The 15,380-nt window shown below is 52.6% G+C and overlaps 1 protein-coding gene across 3 annotated transcripts in view; it reads right to left on the minus strand.

The window, feature by feature from the left end:
• Positions 1 to 3,433: 3,433 nt before the first annotated feature.
• CORO2B (coronin 2B) overlaps positions 3,434 to 15,380 on the minus strand; it is a 130,117-nt gene continuing 118,170 nt past the window's right edge. For all 3 annotated transcript variants that reach the window (XM_041744220.1, XM_041744221.1, XM_041744222.1), the window contains exons 6-12: positions 15,257 to 15,373; positions 15,029 to 15,133; positions 14,402 to 14,498; positions 10,934 to 11,046; positions 10,492 to 10,582; positions 10,151 to 10,290; positions 3,434 to 5,400 (exon numbers count right to left, since the gene is read on the minus strand). In XM_041744220.1, the coding sequence (XP_041600154.1) occupies positions 5,269 to 5,400; positions 10,151 to 10,290; positions 10,492 to 10,582; positions 10,934 to 11,046; positions 14,402 to 14,498; positions 15,029 to 15,133; positions 15,257 to 15,373 (795 nt within the window). In that variant the 3' untranslated portion in view covers positions 3,434 to 5,268. The remainder of the gene's footprint in view (positions 5,401 to 10,150; positions 10,291 to 10,491; positions 10,583 to 10,933; positions 11,047 to 14,401; positions 14,499 to 15,028; positions 15,134 to 15,256; positions 15,374 to 15,380) is intronic.

Genomic DNA, 15,380 nt, shown 5'->3' on the forward strand with positions numbered 1-15,380 from the left:
TGCTGCCTGTGACCCCCCTAGCCCCCCTCCCCCACTAGCCCCCACCTGGCTCCCTGCTTCAGGGCTGCCCTCTGAGTCTTTCCCACAGCAGCAGGAGGGCCCGGGCCATTCCTACTGCCATTCCCTCCTTGGCTCCCAGGGGCAGCGAGTGGAGCTCCGGGCAAGGGCTTAGGGCTTCCTGGCCCTGCTGGCTGGACCCTCCTCCTGTGCCCCAGGCTGCCCCTGTGGCTCTCATCAGGAACTTCCTGGAGGCCGCAGGGCCTGGCCTGGACTAGGCCTGGCCGTGACCCCGGCGCAGAGGTTGGGCCCAGGCCCCTGCATTCCCACCCCGCCTTCCCTTCCCTACGCCTCCCGCTTCCAGCTCTGCCTTCGGCCACCTCCCCAGGCCCAGTCCTCCTGGAATGGCGGACTCTCCAGGCCTTCCCGGTCATTGTCCCTCAGGGAAGGGGGTGGGAGGAAAAGCAGCCCAAGGTCACAGAGCAGGTCGCGGGCTGGGCGGGGAATCCAGATGCAGCCTCTTCCCAGCTCCTCGGAGGAAGGGGGTGTGAGCGCCCTCCTCTGGCTGCTTCCTGGAGGCAGCTGGGCCAGGTTGGGGGGAGGCCAGAATGCCCTTGGGAGCCTCCCTTCTTCTGTACTTGGGGCATTTCGGATCCTGGCTCCTCCGTGGTCCGCTGTGCCGTGAAGTCCTGGTGCCTGTGGGTGGGTCATGGATTCTAGGGTGGCGTGGGTGGTGGCAGAAAGGACCCAGCTCCGGAAAAATGGGCTTGCTTGGAAGGCCATCAGCTGCCACCTGCTGGCTGGATTCAAGCTTCCAGCAAACTCTTCTGGTCTTTGAATCTTGCCTTAATTGCCCTGACCTTGAAATCCCTGGTCTCTGTCCTGTGTCCCCACCACCCTTCACCCTCTAGAGACCTGCCCTTTCTCACTGCCCCATGTTCTCCCCACTAGGTCTGTTAATCCTACTCCCACTAGCATCCCAACCCCAGGGGTGCATGGGTATATGAAGAGGGCTCCGGCAAGGGCAATGCTTACCCCAAAGGGGACCACGTACTGATGGGAAATAGCGGGCAGTGTGATGGCCAGGTATAAGGGAGGGGCTCAGAGCCAGGAGCTTCGTAGAACTGCCCCAACCTGGCCCTGTGGATGCTCACCTGTGCCAAGTAAGGCTGACCCATTTGTGTTTGTGACCGAATTCAAATTCCAAGGGAAGACAGGCTGTGGGTTGTTTCCAAATACAAACACACATGCACAGAGAACAAGGAGCTTCTGCCAACATTCCCAGCCAGGGCCCTCTCTCCCTCCCTGCTCCACACACCTGCTGGGGTGGAAAGGGATCTGGTGATGCTTCCCGTGGTCAAGGTAAGTGTCTGCTCCTGCTCGGGGCGGCCCTTCCAAACCATAAGGCTGGGAAGCAGGGGCTTGTGGTGGGGGTGTTTACAGTATGAAGTTATTTCCCACAGTGAAGAAGCAGCCGTGTCCCTCACGGTCCACTGGCAACCTAGGATGTTTTCTCAGCACCAGGAGACAGTCTAAAAATGCCCTAAGCCCATCTCGGAATCTCAGGAATCTGGCTGGAAGAGAACCCAGGAGACAACAAATCCTGAAACAACCGCTTGCCCTGCATTGAACCCAGCAGAAGGTGAAGCTCATTCCAGCATCCAGGGGCTCTGTGTCCCACTGGGCGACATAATGCTCATAGATTGACCCCAGGCTGATCCCCTCAAGGGCAGGCCTGGTTCTTCCCCTTTTCTGGGTTCCCAGCTCCCAGTACTGAGTAGATTCAGGTACTCAGTATGTGCTGGACTCTGTTGAAAATTCACGTAGGTGTCTGGGGTGCATGACAAGGAGTTCTAGGCATGCCCAGGAGGGACCTCTCCATAGAAGAGAAGGATCCAGAATTTAGCCTAAGATGCCCTCACCTGGAGAAAAGAAGGGAGCAGGCATGTGGTGGGGAACGTGGCAGTTGAAGGGGGTTCAAAGAGCCACAAAGGGGGTTGCTCTCCTACATTGTCACAACAACCAGAGTGATGTGGTGGGCTAGGCCGTAACCGGCAGAGGGATCAGCATCACAGACCAGGCATGGGATATTTTCTAGTATATGAGAACTAAAGGACCTAAAGACAGCCCAGGGAGGAACTGATGGGTTATTCAACAATGCAGTTGGGAACATGCGGAATATCACATTCGACCCTGACCTTGGACAATTTGCTATTATTTAAGTAACGATTAAAGAGCTGTCCAGAAGGGCTCAGGCTTGGGGATTCAGTGGAATAGAGGCACACAGGAGACAGGTCTCCCTGTCCATTCACCTGCCCCCCCAAACTCAGGGAGGTGGATGTCTTCATCAAGGTTGAATGTGCCTTCTCTCAACTGCTGGCATAAGGGAAACTGCAGTGTTAGACCAGGAAGAGACCCTAAAACTGTCCTAGTCCCTCATTTGATAGAAGGAGAAAGTGAGGTCCAGAGAGGAGCAGCGAATTACTCAGTGTCACACAGCCAGAAGCAGAACTGGGCTCGGACCACCCCTCCCATCTCCGGCGTCCTGCCCAATGCTCCTCTACAGCCCTTTGCCATTTCTTCTCTAGCCCTCTTTTCTAAGACTCTCCTTGCTTTCCTCTGGCTATTCTGAATTTCCTGTGGTGTCCACCTTGCTACACACCTGTCCACTTTGTAGCCTGACAAGTCTGCTCCATGACAACCCTGGCGTGGTAAGAGCGAGTGTCTCCCCAACATCCCTGGTCTCATGATGGGCCCCAGGCCTCTTCTCAGACCACACTCGCCCAGCACTGATCCTGACCAGGGGACTGGGAGCATATACCTCCTCCAGCTCTGGGCTTGGAAGATCTACATCCTTATGTGTCTTCCCCACTATACCAGCTAAGTGACCTTGAGCATGTCATTGCTCGGGATCTGACTGCTCTCCTTGAAAATGGAAATAATATTAACACATAGCATCTAGTGCTGCTCTAAAGATCAAAAGAGTCAAGTATGTGGAAACAACAAAGCATCACTCCAGTGTAAGACACTGGTGTCCCCCAGACCCACGCCAGGGCTGGATACAGAGCAGATGCTTACTGAACCCCTGAAGAACAGGGGTTCTCACTGGGGGCAATTTTCACATCCTAGGGGACACTGAGTGATACCTGGAGACATTTTTATTTATCACAACTGGGTAGGGGTTGCTATGGCATCTGATCAGCAGAGGACAGGACAGTCCTCAGAGCAAAGAATTATCTGGCCCCAAATGTCAGTGGTGCTGGTTCAGAAGCCTCGCCGTCGATGAACAGAGTGTGAAATTATGTCTATCGATACAGACACGGTTTGTTGTTCCAGAAAGGCAAGGGTTGTGTCTGGGAAGTTGACCATCAGGATACCGTGGTGACCAAGAGCAACAGCCACCGGGGTTAAATGAGATGGTCATGCCCAGGTTTGATAAGTTGAAAACGATTTTATTTCAGTTCTATCCTTGGGAGGCAGCATAAATAATCACAGAAGACCACAACGGTCAATGGGGAAGAAAAAAAAGGTCAAGAAGTGTGAGGAGGAGATGAGAGCTGACACTGTCTAGCTGCAGGGGGTGGAGGGCCATGAGGCCCCACATTAGCTGGCTGAGAGGGTGGAGGGCTCTTGGAGGAAAAGCCTGAGGGGTGGGGGCTTTCTCCACCCAGGTTACCTGGAGGGGCTTCAGGAGCCCCAGCCTCTGTGGATGGATGTGCTGCAGGGTGGCCACATGGGAAGAGCAGGTGTAGGGCATAATGCGTCTAGTAGATCCTAGCTAATGAGAGAGGAGTGGACACCCATTTCTTGACCCCCAGGCCAGATCTCACCCCCGGACTGTGACTTTTCTGATAGCAGTGTTTATAGATTCTGTGTGTCATGGGGAATGAAGGAAACAAAAAAGAAAACGTGTAGAAGACCAAATGAAATATGGCGTCTCAAAGAGTCCTGTGGCCTTGGGCCACTTCCGGTTTCCTGGTCTGCAAAATAGAGAGAGTGCTCCCTACCTCTTGGAGCAGATATGAGGCTCAAATGAGATCCTACGGGTCAAAGAACCATGTAAACTTTAAAGTGCTATACGGAGTGAGGGGCTGCGGTCGTTCTACAAGTAAGTGTAAGGCTGAAAGTGGCTGAGACGGAAGTGGCGAGAGACGCGCACAGAGCATCCCTCGAAGCGATCAGACCCCGGCTCTGCCTTCCCCAGGGCCGGGCTCCACCCTCCTCAGCCTCTGCTTCCAGGAGGAAGGGGCCTCATCTGAGGGAGTCCCCCGGGGAGTGAGAGCAGAGGGTGGGGGCCAGGAGGGTACAGGGGCACTGAGTGGGAAGGGCCTCAACTGGGCAGTGTGACACGTTGGCACTACTGGTGTTGGGCAGATGGTTGCAGTGGATTCCAGTTCTCATTCCCCACAGAGACTTGGGCACTGGGGAGGCCCCCCCTTCCCTGGGATTGGCATCTCCATGCAGTGGGAGGGGCCCTGGCCGGCAGTCTGGACACGCTGGGTCCTGGTCCTGGGTCAACTGTTAACCTTCTGGGTGACTTAGTAAGTCACTTCCCCATTGCAATCCTTGGTTCTGTCCTTTGTAAAATGGGGACACTATTCCCTACCCTGCCTACCTCACAAATTAAACGGGGGATGGGGAGAGGGGGGAAGGGGTGTTCCAAGAGCTTTGAAGACAATCATGGGAAGGCAAGGGGTCATTATGGCCTTGGTGAGCAATCCTTTTAATTCCCTGAAGACAAGAGAGAGGGGGCAAGAGACAGGAGCTGGGCTGCTTGCAACCCTTGTCAGGTGAGTCAGGCTTGCGGAGCTGCCAGGGAAGGGGGGCGCTGAGGGGAGGGGAGCAGCCCAGGCCTGTGTCAGGCCTCACTGCCCGGTCCTGCAGGCCCGAGTGCCCGGATGCCCCCGCAGCCCCCTGGCAGGGGCAAGAGTTCAAGGTCTCCATCCGCTGGGGTCCTGGCTTCCCCTTCTGCTCCCTGGTCCCCTGAGGGCACTCGCTGGGGAGTCCGTGGTCTTTGTCCCTCCGAGGCTCCTCCGGGGTGGCAGGGAAAGAGGGGGGCCTTCAGCGGAGGGGGGTCTCCAGGAGAGGCTGGGGACTTTCTTAGCGTGAGGTCGAGAGGTCAAGGTCAGCTCCCAGTCCCCGAGGCGGCAGGTGGGGCCCCCAGGTGTCCCCCGCTCCAGTCCCGGCTCTGTCTCTGGGGGCGCCGGGGAGGGGGAAGTGAGGGGCGCGGAGGGACCGCGGAGAGATGGCACGGAGGCCCCGCGCCCCCAGCTAGCAGTTCTTGGGGTTGTTGCGCAGGTTCTTGAGCTCCAGCTGCAGCTGCCGAATGCGGATGTCCTTCTGGGCCAGCTCCTCTTTCAACCTCCGGATCTCGTCCTGCTGCCGGAAGAACATTCGGAGGAGCTGGGGAGGATGGAGAGCAGGTGAGACCGCGCCCCTGCGCACCCCTGACCGCCCCCCCCCCAGCCCCCGGAGCGGCCTCCCTCTGCCTCCGCTTTATTTATTTATTTTTTGACTTTCAGAAACATTGATGCTTTTTATTTCTTTTTTTAGTTCTTTTTTTTTGATAAATTTATTTTTTATTGGTGTTCAATTTGCCAACATACAGAATAACACCCAGTGCTCATCCCGTATTCCTTGACCTAGTAATATCACTCTGAAAATCCAATATAAGCAAAAATCTTCATGCATGAAGGTGTGCGCTGCCCCCCTCAGTGCCCTCCACCCAGTCACCCGCACTCCCCGCCCTCCTCCCCTTCCACCACCCCTAGTTCCTTTCCTAGAGTTAGGAGTCTTTCATGTTCTGTCTCCCTTTCTGATATTTCTCACTTATTTTTTCTCCTTTTCCCTGCCTCCGCTTTAGTGTCCCCAGAGGCTTCTGTCCCTGCCGCGGGCCCTTCTGCAGACCCAGCTCGCGGCTCCTACTTGCCCTGGGAGGCAGGAGGAGTCCACACTGCCTCCGTCCCTAAATACCCCAAGATCACCCTTTTAGGGATGCAGACACAATGCTCTCATTTACCATTCGGAATGGGAACCTTTCTAAAATGTTCAGTTTCTTTCTTTCTTTCTTTCTTTCTTTCTTTCTTTCTTTCTTTCTTTCTTTCTTTCTTTCTTCTTTCTTTCTAGATTTTATTTGTTTTTTTTTTTAAAGATTTTATTTATTTATTCACGATAGACATAGAGAGAGAGAGAGAGAGGCAGAGACACAGGTAGAGGGAGAAGCAGGCTCCATGCCAGGAGCCCGACACGAGACTCGATCCCAGATCCCAGGACCACGCCCTGGACCAAAGGCAGGTGCCAAACCGCTAAGCCACCCAGGGATCCCCTAAAGATTATTTGTTTATTCATGAGAGAGAGAGGCAGAGACACAGGCAGAGGGAGAAGCAGGCTCCATGCAGGGAGCCTGATACGGGGCTCGATCCCAGGACCCCAGGATCACGCCCTGACCCAAAGGCAGATGCTCAACCGCTGAACCACCCAGGCGCCCCAGTATCTTTGTTTTTCTTAAGGAAGCTCAGGGTACGGAGTGGAAGCCAGCTTTTCTGCTGACAGGTGAGTATCCCAGGCCAAGGTCTGCGGTGTGCAGGGGCAAGGGCAGGTGTCTGGCAGCCCTTCCCTTACAGAGCAACCTGGATTAACCAGAAAGCAGACTGCAGGGGCCCACAAGACACTGAGCCCCGTGTGCCACGTGCAGCCCCGGCCACAAGGTTCCTGACACACACGTGTGTGTGTGAGCTGCATTTGTTCTTGTAATTGTATGATACAGGCGAGACATTGATGAAATAGTTCGAAAAGAGAGGTGCTGTTCCCATGAAAACTAAGGTGACTGCATCAGGTAAAGGTGATGCTAACCACGCTGCCCCTGAGTACATACATAAAAGATCGGGATCTTTATATGTTATATCTTGATTGTCCCATAGTGGTGATATGGCTGCTTTGGGTTTGTCAAAACTCATGGAACTGGACACTCCAAAGGATGAATTTTTACCACAGGGAAATTATACCTCAATACGCCTGTCTTTTTTTTTTTTTTTTTTTTTTAATACGCCTGTCTTAAATGAGAAAAAGCTGGGGAAAACTCTGAAAACACTCGAGGTTTGTTTTCCGATTGAAGTTCCTGTTCTACCTAGAAGAAACTGAAACTGCGATTTGCAGCGAAAACATGAGTTATTCGTGAAGGACACAGCAGATTCTCAACCAGGAATCTCCTCAAAGAAAAGTCTTGGTCCTGCATCAAAATAGGCTTGATTGATTTTATCTTGTCTTGTCTTATTTTATTTTATTTATCTGAGAGAGGGGGAGGAAGCATGAGCATGGGGAGGGGCGGAGGGAGAGTGAGAAGCAGACTGCCCACTGAGCAGTGAGCCCGATGTGGGGCTCGATCCTAGGACTCTGGGACCCTGATCTGAACTGAATGAAGGCAGATACTCAGCTGACTGAGCCACCCACATGCCCTTTAGTTATTCATTTATTTATTTAAATGTATTAGTGTATATGCTGCCAAAGCGAGCACTATTTACCTAATGGGTTAAGTGAGAATAAATGGCTTAAAGACTGTCTCTATCATTTTTATTATCCTCTCTTTAACTGACTTTTTTTTTTTTTTAACCAACAAATCAGGACTGGTTACACCTTTTTGGTGGGATAATGTGCTATTTGCCCCTGCACTAAATGATTCCACGCACTCCTGTGGCTTCCAGGTTCTTGAAATTCCTTTGCATGATCTTTTGGTCAGCTTTTGTTAAAAACAAACAAACAAAACAACAACAACAACAACAAAAAAAGCAGCTTTGTTGAGGTGTAATTCACATACTATAAATTTCATTCATATTAAGTGTATAATGGACTGAGTTTTAGTAAAATTCAGAGTTGTGGAAGTCTCTTCTCTTGTGCCAAGCTGCCAGTTTCTCTTCACATTTAGACCAATGTGTCCACCATTTATTTATTTATTTATTTATTTATTTATTTATTTATGGTTTTATTTATCAATTCCTGAGAGACACAGAGAGAGGCAGAGGCAGAAGCAGGCTCCTCATGGAGCCGGATGTGGGATTTGATCCCAGGACTCCAGGATCATGCCCTGAGCCAAAGGCAGACATTCAACCACTGAGCCACCCAGGCACCCCATGTTCACCATTTATAGCCCAATTTCTAATTGGTTGCTCCCAATTGGGCAATGGTTAAAATTGTAGGTAAACCCAGAGTCAATAGGCTCTGAGTGGATTTCTTTGCAATAAGACAGGTGCAATCCTGTCTTTGCAATAAGACAGGATCTAAGTTTTATGGTGCAGACAGATTGTGTTGCCTGCTCAGAGACCCTTGAAAATTTCCCTCCGAGTCTTCAGTTGGTTCATATAAACAAGTTGTAACTAAATGTTACTTGATTTCACTACTGCTCAACCCTGCCTCCCCCACACTGGGTACTAGAACTGAGCTCAGGCTCTTTATATGGTGCACATGGGCGATCCCAGCAACTCAGTGCCTTATACTTTCTCAAGGTGCTTTTAACAAAAGCTTTTTTTTTTGAAAAATGGGAAAGGCTGAATATATACAAAAGTAGAAAGATTAGCACTATGAACCTTCAAGTACTCATCAACCAGCTTCAAGAAATAACACGACCATTCTTGCCTTTAGCTGTACTCCTCCTCACTTCACCTACACCACCTCTGTCAGGGATTATTTTGAAGCAAATCTCTTTTATTCCCTGATCCCACCCAATCCACGACATCTGAACATCCCTCTATAATGGTACTAAATATATCTTATAGCTATGGTCAGTTTACCATTCAAATTTCCCTTTAAGACTGGGAGGTCCCAGAGGTCAGGAATAGTCTTCTTTTTAGGACTGACAGTGACAAGGCTAAGTTGGTGTGACAAGAAACCTTTAAGGTGGCCCCTATGTTATTCCCTCCCCTCAGGTGGACTGGACCTAGTAACTTGCTTCAAATAAATACACTATGGCAGAACTGATGAGATGTCATTTCCAAGGTTAGGTTACAAAAAGACTGTGACTTCCATCCCAGACACCTTCTCTTGCTCCCTCTGAGGGGTGCCAGCTGCCGTGTTGGGAGCTGCCCTATGGAGAGGTCCATAGGGTAAGAAGGACCTGTGGGAGGCCTCCGGCTGATAGTCCATGAGTAACTGAGACCTCAGCCCAATAACCTGTGAGGAAAGGAGTCCTTCCAGCAACCACAGTGTAAGCAAATTTGGAAGCAGATCCTTCCCCGGGTGAGCCTTCAGATGTGGCTGCAGCCCAGCAGACAGTTTAACTACAAGGTCTCATGAGAAACTGTGAACCATGGGCATCCATTCTGAGACACTATGAGATATAAATATTTGGGGGTTTAAGTCACTAAGTTTGGGGAGATGTTTTACACAGTAATAGACAACTAATACAGTGAGCCTCACTGAGCACTTCCTATGGGCCAGGAAGGGTGCTAGATCCTCAGGAAATACCTTGTGTTATTCCCACATGTTATCTCCTATCCCCACTTTACCATGAGAAAGATCAGGAAGCTTGCCTGGGCATTGCTGGGAAATGGCAGAGCCAGGATTCAGATGCGGGTGGGTCCCTCTCTAGTGCTGCTGCATCCAGCCGGGCACAGGGCAGGCATCTGTGAACCCTGGCTGTGCTGAATCTCAGCCCCTGGTATTGGCACCAGGGCCTCGGGGTACAGTTGGAAGGGGAAGCCTCCAGGGGGCCTGGATATGATCCAGCTATGGTTGCCCCTGAATGAGCTGCTCCCATGGTGCAAAGCACTTTTGGAAACACAGCCTCTTCCCCCCAAACTGTCAGCCCCCGTGGCTGTCACAACACCAGGGAGGAAGGCAGCAGGCCAGGCTTTCCGCTGGCTAGCCGGGGATTTATAACTCCCATAGCAGCAAACGACAGGCACATTCGGAGATGGGGCACGGAACCGTGGGGACCAGTGAGTGCCACGGCGGGGGTGAGGGGGTCGATCTCGCTATCGCATCCCAGCCCCTATTTATTGGGATCAGAGGCAATGGAAGCCAATAGCAGGCTACTTAGGGTATTTGTCACAGAAAGAAAAATGCCCCAGATGGAGCCGGCTTACAGGCCCGAAGCCCATAATTGAAATGTGAAGGTCTCGCTCTTCCAGGACCCGTGGAGGTAATAACTTATATTCCTTACCTCGTTCTCTGTCCTGGGCGGGACGTTTTCTAATAAATCTATTCCATTGACCACAACACTCTTCTTTTCTTTGATGGGAGCCTTAAATACCATTTTTGAGGACTTCTTGTAGCCTTCCTTCAAAGACATCAGCACGGGATCTAGGAAAGGCAAGGGAAACGTTCACGCGGATGGTCTGGTGGCGTGTCAAGTGGTGGCATCTTTCATTCACGCCACGCTTGACAGCTGGCTGAGTGGGGGGGCATCAGGCAGGAGGCTGTGCAAGGGGCAATGGGCGAACCAGAGTGAAGGCAAAAGCTGCGGTCTCGAAGCCTCTTCTGGGGAGCCCACCCCCGCGGTACCTCGGTTCATGCCCCCCAGCCATTCATCAGGGGTCAGAGCTGGCTCCGTGCCCGGCGTCATGGGGTAGATGTCTTCCTGGTAGGAATCCGACTGCAGTGGGGGGAGCAGAGGAGTGGACAGATGGGGGCCACTGAGGCGACCCCTGCTCTCACCGGCCCCTCCTTGCTGGCCTCCCCCCGTGCTCCCGCTGTCCTGTCTCTAAGCCTGAGCACTCAGGCATCTCCCGCGTGGGATCCCCACCCTGCATTCGTCAGCAAGCCAGACTGTCCTCCCCCAGAGTGGCCCCCATCTTCACAATCCCCTCCCCACACCCAAATTGGGCCTGAAGGCCCCAGTCCACAGGACCTTCTTCTTCTGGGCTCCTCCGGCTTACAGTCTGTGGTGAGCCCCCTAAGATTCAATACGGGGGGTCCCTTTGGAGCCCAGCGCAACCCCACTCACCCTCCGGGGCACGATCATGGAGATGGGCTCGATCAAGCCCTTGAGAGTCACCAGCTTATAGAAGCGGAACACCTCGCAGGCCGACACGTCCAGCCCGTGCTTGGGCATGACCCCTGTGGACAGGCACACGCAACTCCATGGGGTCCTGGGTGCCCCCCGTCAGCGCCCCTCCTCCCCGATGTCCTTGGCCAAGCATGTCCTTGAGCACTTAGGAGGCAATGATCTATGCACAGGGCATCGCAGGGGCTTCTTGAGTTAGGCTCCGTCTCTGGGGAGCAGCGGCTCAGAGAAACCCCTTGAGCCGGACCCGCTTCACCAAGTGCAAGCTTTAGAACTGGGGCCTTTTGTAAGGGAAGGGGCTATTGAAATATTTGAGTCTCTTCCATTCTTTCGAGGGATGAGACTCCTGCTGGTTTAGGGGAAGGGGCTTGCCCCAGGTCACAGAGTATGGCTAGGGCAGGGCCACTGAGTCTTTCACTCTCTAAAATAAACAAGCTTCCCTAACCCTCTGTGTTTCTGGTTCTCAGAGAGGATGAAGGAGAGAGAAACATTTCTCCATGCACCCCGGAGCCTGAGATTGCCGTTCAGCCATATATCTGGCTGATATGCGTGCATGCATATGTGTGCGTGCATGCACTACCTACACGCATGCCCTAGCTACCATGTTTCTAATAGTGATGTCTACTAAGCCCCTATTGAGGAAAACGTGTGGGGTAGGGTTAGGAATGCAAACTTTGGGGTCAGATACACCTGCTTCTGAGTCTGACTCTGCCCCTCCTTCTGGCTGGGACGTCTAGGGCAAATCACTGCCTTTCTAAGCTTCAGCTTCCTGGCTGGTTAGAGGCAGACAGTATGACCCTTCACAAGATGGTCGGTCAGGGCACTGAGCGAGAAGGTGCTCGTTGACTGCCTGGCATCATCTTGAGCACAGATAATGTTAGTTTTTTCTTTTTTTTTTTTCCAGGATGTGGATTTGAGTTAAAGTTCCAGCTCTCCTTGACTGGAGTGGAAGGCTGCTCTTCCAGATAAAGAAATTCTAGGAGCTGGAGGGAAGTACTGTAATGATACCCCAGTGGGATTTAGAGCTAGCACACCTGGTTTTGAATTCTGGCTCTGCCACTTAGGATCTATGTGACCTGCTTGGGGTGAGTTACTTAGCCACTCTGAACCTATGAAAAGTGCCTGGCTCATGGCAGATGCTCCACAGTGGCCACAGGTGAGGGGAAGAGGAGAAACAGCTCTTCTTGGTTCCTCCCTCTTCCTCAACACCTGGACTCATTTCGCCATCTTCCTGCCATTTCTTCTGTTACCATCCTTTTTTGGCTAGAAGCCCACAGTGGCCTCCAGACTGGTCCCTCAGCCTCCCTCCTGTTCTTTCAAACTCCGTTCTCCCTACAGAAGCCAGAGCAATCTTAGACTAACATTTCAGATCACACTACGCTGTCCCAGCTCCCACCCCCCTAAGACAAGGAAACCCTCCAGTGGGTTCCCAGTAAAACCCAAACTCCTTCCCTTGTGTGAAGGTTAACTGTGTCAGTGGGCTCAGGAAAGAAGGTAGCCCTCCCCAGTGTGGATGAGCATCATCCAATCTGTTGAGGGTCTGAACAGAACAAAAGGCAGAGGAAGGAGGAAGTCACTCCTTTTTTTTCCTGCCTCACTGTTTGAGGTAGGACAACTCATGTCATCTTCTGCCCTAAGACTGGGATTCACACCATCAGCTCCTCTGGTTCTCAGGTCTTTAGACTTGGGCTGACAATCAGCTTTCCTGGGTCTCCAGGAAGCCAGCAGATCAAGATCATGGGACTTCTCAGTCTCCACAATAGTGTGAGCCGGTTCCTTATAAATTGAGATATATATATATATACACACACACATATATATTTCTGTTTCTCTGGAGACCTCTCACAAATATATCCTTCTAATCCATCCCATGGCATCTGGCCCCTGCCCTCAGCTCCAGATTCATGTCCTAATCCTCTCCCTATCTTCTGCTACATGACAGAGTCTATGCGTAGTCACACTACATCTGTTCTGTTTCTAGAACACGCCAGGCTCATTCTTGCCATGGGAACTTTGCACTGACTGTTCCTCCTGCTGGTCCTACTCTTCCCCCTTCCTGCCTTTCAGATCTTTCAGATCACCTCCACAGCGAGGACTTCCCTGACTCCTTGTCCCAAAGAGCCCCCAGCCGCTCTCTATTCTGTTGCTTTTTTTTTAAGATTTTATTTATTTATGCATGAGAGACACAGAGAGAGAGGCAGAGACACAGGCAGAGGGAGAAGCAGGCTTCACACAAGGAGCCCGATGTAGGACTCGATCCCAGAACCCCGGGATCACGCCCTGAGCCGAAGGCAGATACTCAGTCGCTGAGCCACCCAGGTGTCCCTATTGCCTTATTTGATTCTCTGCCTAGAACTTACCACCATCCAATATTTTCCTTCCTTATTGTTTACTGTCTGTCTCCCTTTAGTGGAATGTGAGCCCCACAAGGATAAAGCTTGGTTCTGTATTATTCACCACTGAGTCCAGGGGCTCAGTGTTTGTTGAATGACTATGTGACAGAGCAGGAGAACTGGGTGCTCTGCCAGGGGCTTTGTACACGCAGCCTCTAGCTAAGCTTTACAACAGATTTACCCAAAACTCGGTTTTGATTTTTCCCTATTTTACAGATGGGGAAACTGAGCTTCAGAAGGGTGAGGTATACATTTGAGTCAGAATGTAAACCTAGGTCTGCCCCTAAAGTCCAGGCTGCTTTTCATCCTACCCGATGACGAGGTGACAGTGAGGAGGAGATGCCAGAGTTCGGGATGGCTGAAGTCAATGGGATGGTCCTTGGGACCTCAGGCATAGCCCTGGGCCGCCATCCTGCTATGAGTCACTGAGGTGGGCTCTTGGGCCCTTCCAGCACACTTGACCTGCAGGCTGGCTCTAAGGCCATACCCATAACGTCAGATAACCAGGGGGAACAAGCCAGACTTGGGCTCCAAGGTAACGGGGAGTGGAGCCCCTGGAAGAAACTCCTTCCAAATGGGTGACTCTGACCCCAAGCAGGGATTGCTGAATGATAGGCAATCCCAGTGCCGGTTGTTTGGAACGAAAGTTTTGCTGGAAGACTTCAGTGGTGGTAGCATGTGGGGTGTGCAGAGCTCTCACCCTTGCCCTGACTCACTCTGCTCTATCAATCCTGGGCCTTCTGCAGGATTTGCCTAGAGGCTGGGGAGTCTGGGGGTCACGGGATGGCAGTCCATCTGGTGGGGGGTGACAGGCTGCTGAAGGCCTAGGTGACCCGCTCAGGTCCAGCAGCTGCTGGTTCTATTCTGATGGCCCAGGAGTCCAAGCCTGATTTTTCATGTAAAAGCAGGCAGGGGTGACCCATGAGCCAAATGCCCAGTCTCTCATTCTATAGCCTAACAGCCATGGAAACCTCTAGACCCCTCTGGAAGCCTCTGAACCCCCTCCCCCCCTTACCTAGGCCTTTCTGCGGAGCTGGGGAGCGGAACTCCATGAGGTAACTCAGGAAGGGCTTCTCAGTGCTGATCTCGTAGTACCGGATGTTTCCATCTCCCTGGGGGCAGGGGGAGAGGGAGGGAGGTAAGGAAAGTGGGAGGTGGTCCTGGGGGCCTGCAGAAGAAAGCTGCTGCTGTGCCTCGGGTGGAGACCTGGCCTCTAGACCCATGGCCGGCTGACTGGGGTGGGGGTGGGGGGAGTGGGGGAGGTGGGGGAGGTCGGGGTGGTGTGTGTGTGTGTGTGTAGACAACATTTCTGATAAACAAGGCCATCTTTGCCAAAGAGCACCCGGCAGGTGCCTCAAATACCAGGATTAGTCGCTGTCCTCTAGACTTCAGGCTCTGATCCTTATTCAGGTGTAAACCCCGCCCCAGTGCACCTCGGAAGTAACTTTCAGTCACTGGCACCTCAGCAGGAATGAATGTCAGAGTCGAGGGCAGGTTTTGATGGAAGAGAACGAGAGCCCGAGGGGAAGACCAGAGCCACTGGTCTGGCTCTTCTTCGGAGGGAGGGCAGGAGCAGGGACACGATGGAGGTGGGGGTCTCCCACAGGCGCCCCCAGTGCTTCCCACCCCCATCTTCTACTACCTTTCCAGCCAGGTAGAGCATGTGGGTGTCAGCGTCGTAGAAGGGGAACAGGAGGCCTGACAGCCCATCAATTTCCTCCTCGATCAGGGGCATGGACAGGTCCTCCTGCGGGCACAAGGCCGTATCAGCCTACACCCAGGCAGGACAGGCACCTTACCCTCCACGACCCCAATAAAGCCCCAGAGCTACAACCCGTCCGTGTCACCACCTGGCCTCCCTGTGGCTGACCTGGTCCCAGAGGGCGATCTGTCTCGTGTTCCACCTGGAGACCCCCGTCGTGAGAAGCCGCTTCATGTTTCCCAGGAACACAACTCGGTTCACTCTGTGGTTTTTGCAGTTTGCCTCCTGGCGG

This window comes from Vulpes lagopus, chromosome 2, assembly GCF_018345385.1.
Source record: "Vulpes lagopus strain Blue_001 chromosome 2, ASM1834538v1, whole genome shotgun sequence".
Classification (NCBI taxonomy): Eukaryota; Metazoa; Chordata; class Mammalia; order Carnivora; family Canidae; genus Vulpes; species Vulpes lagopus.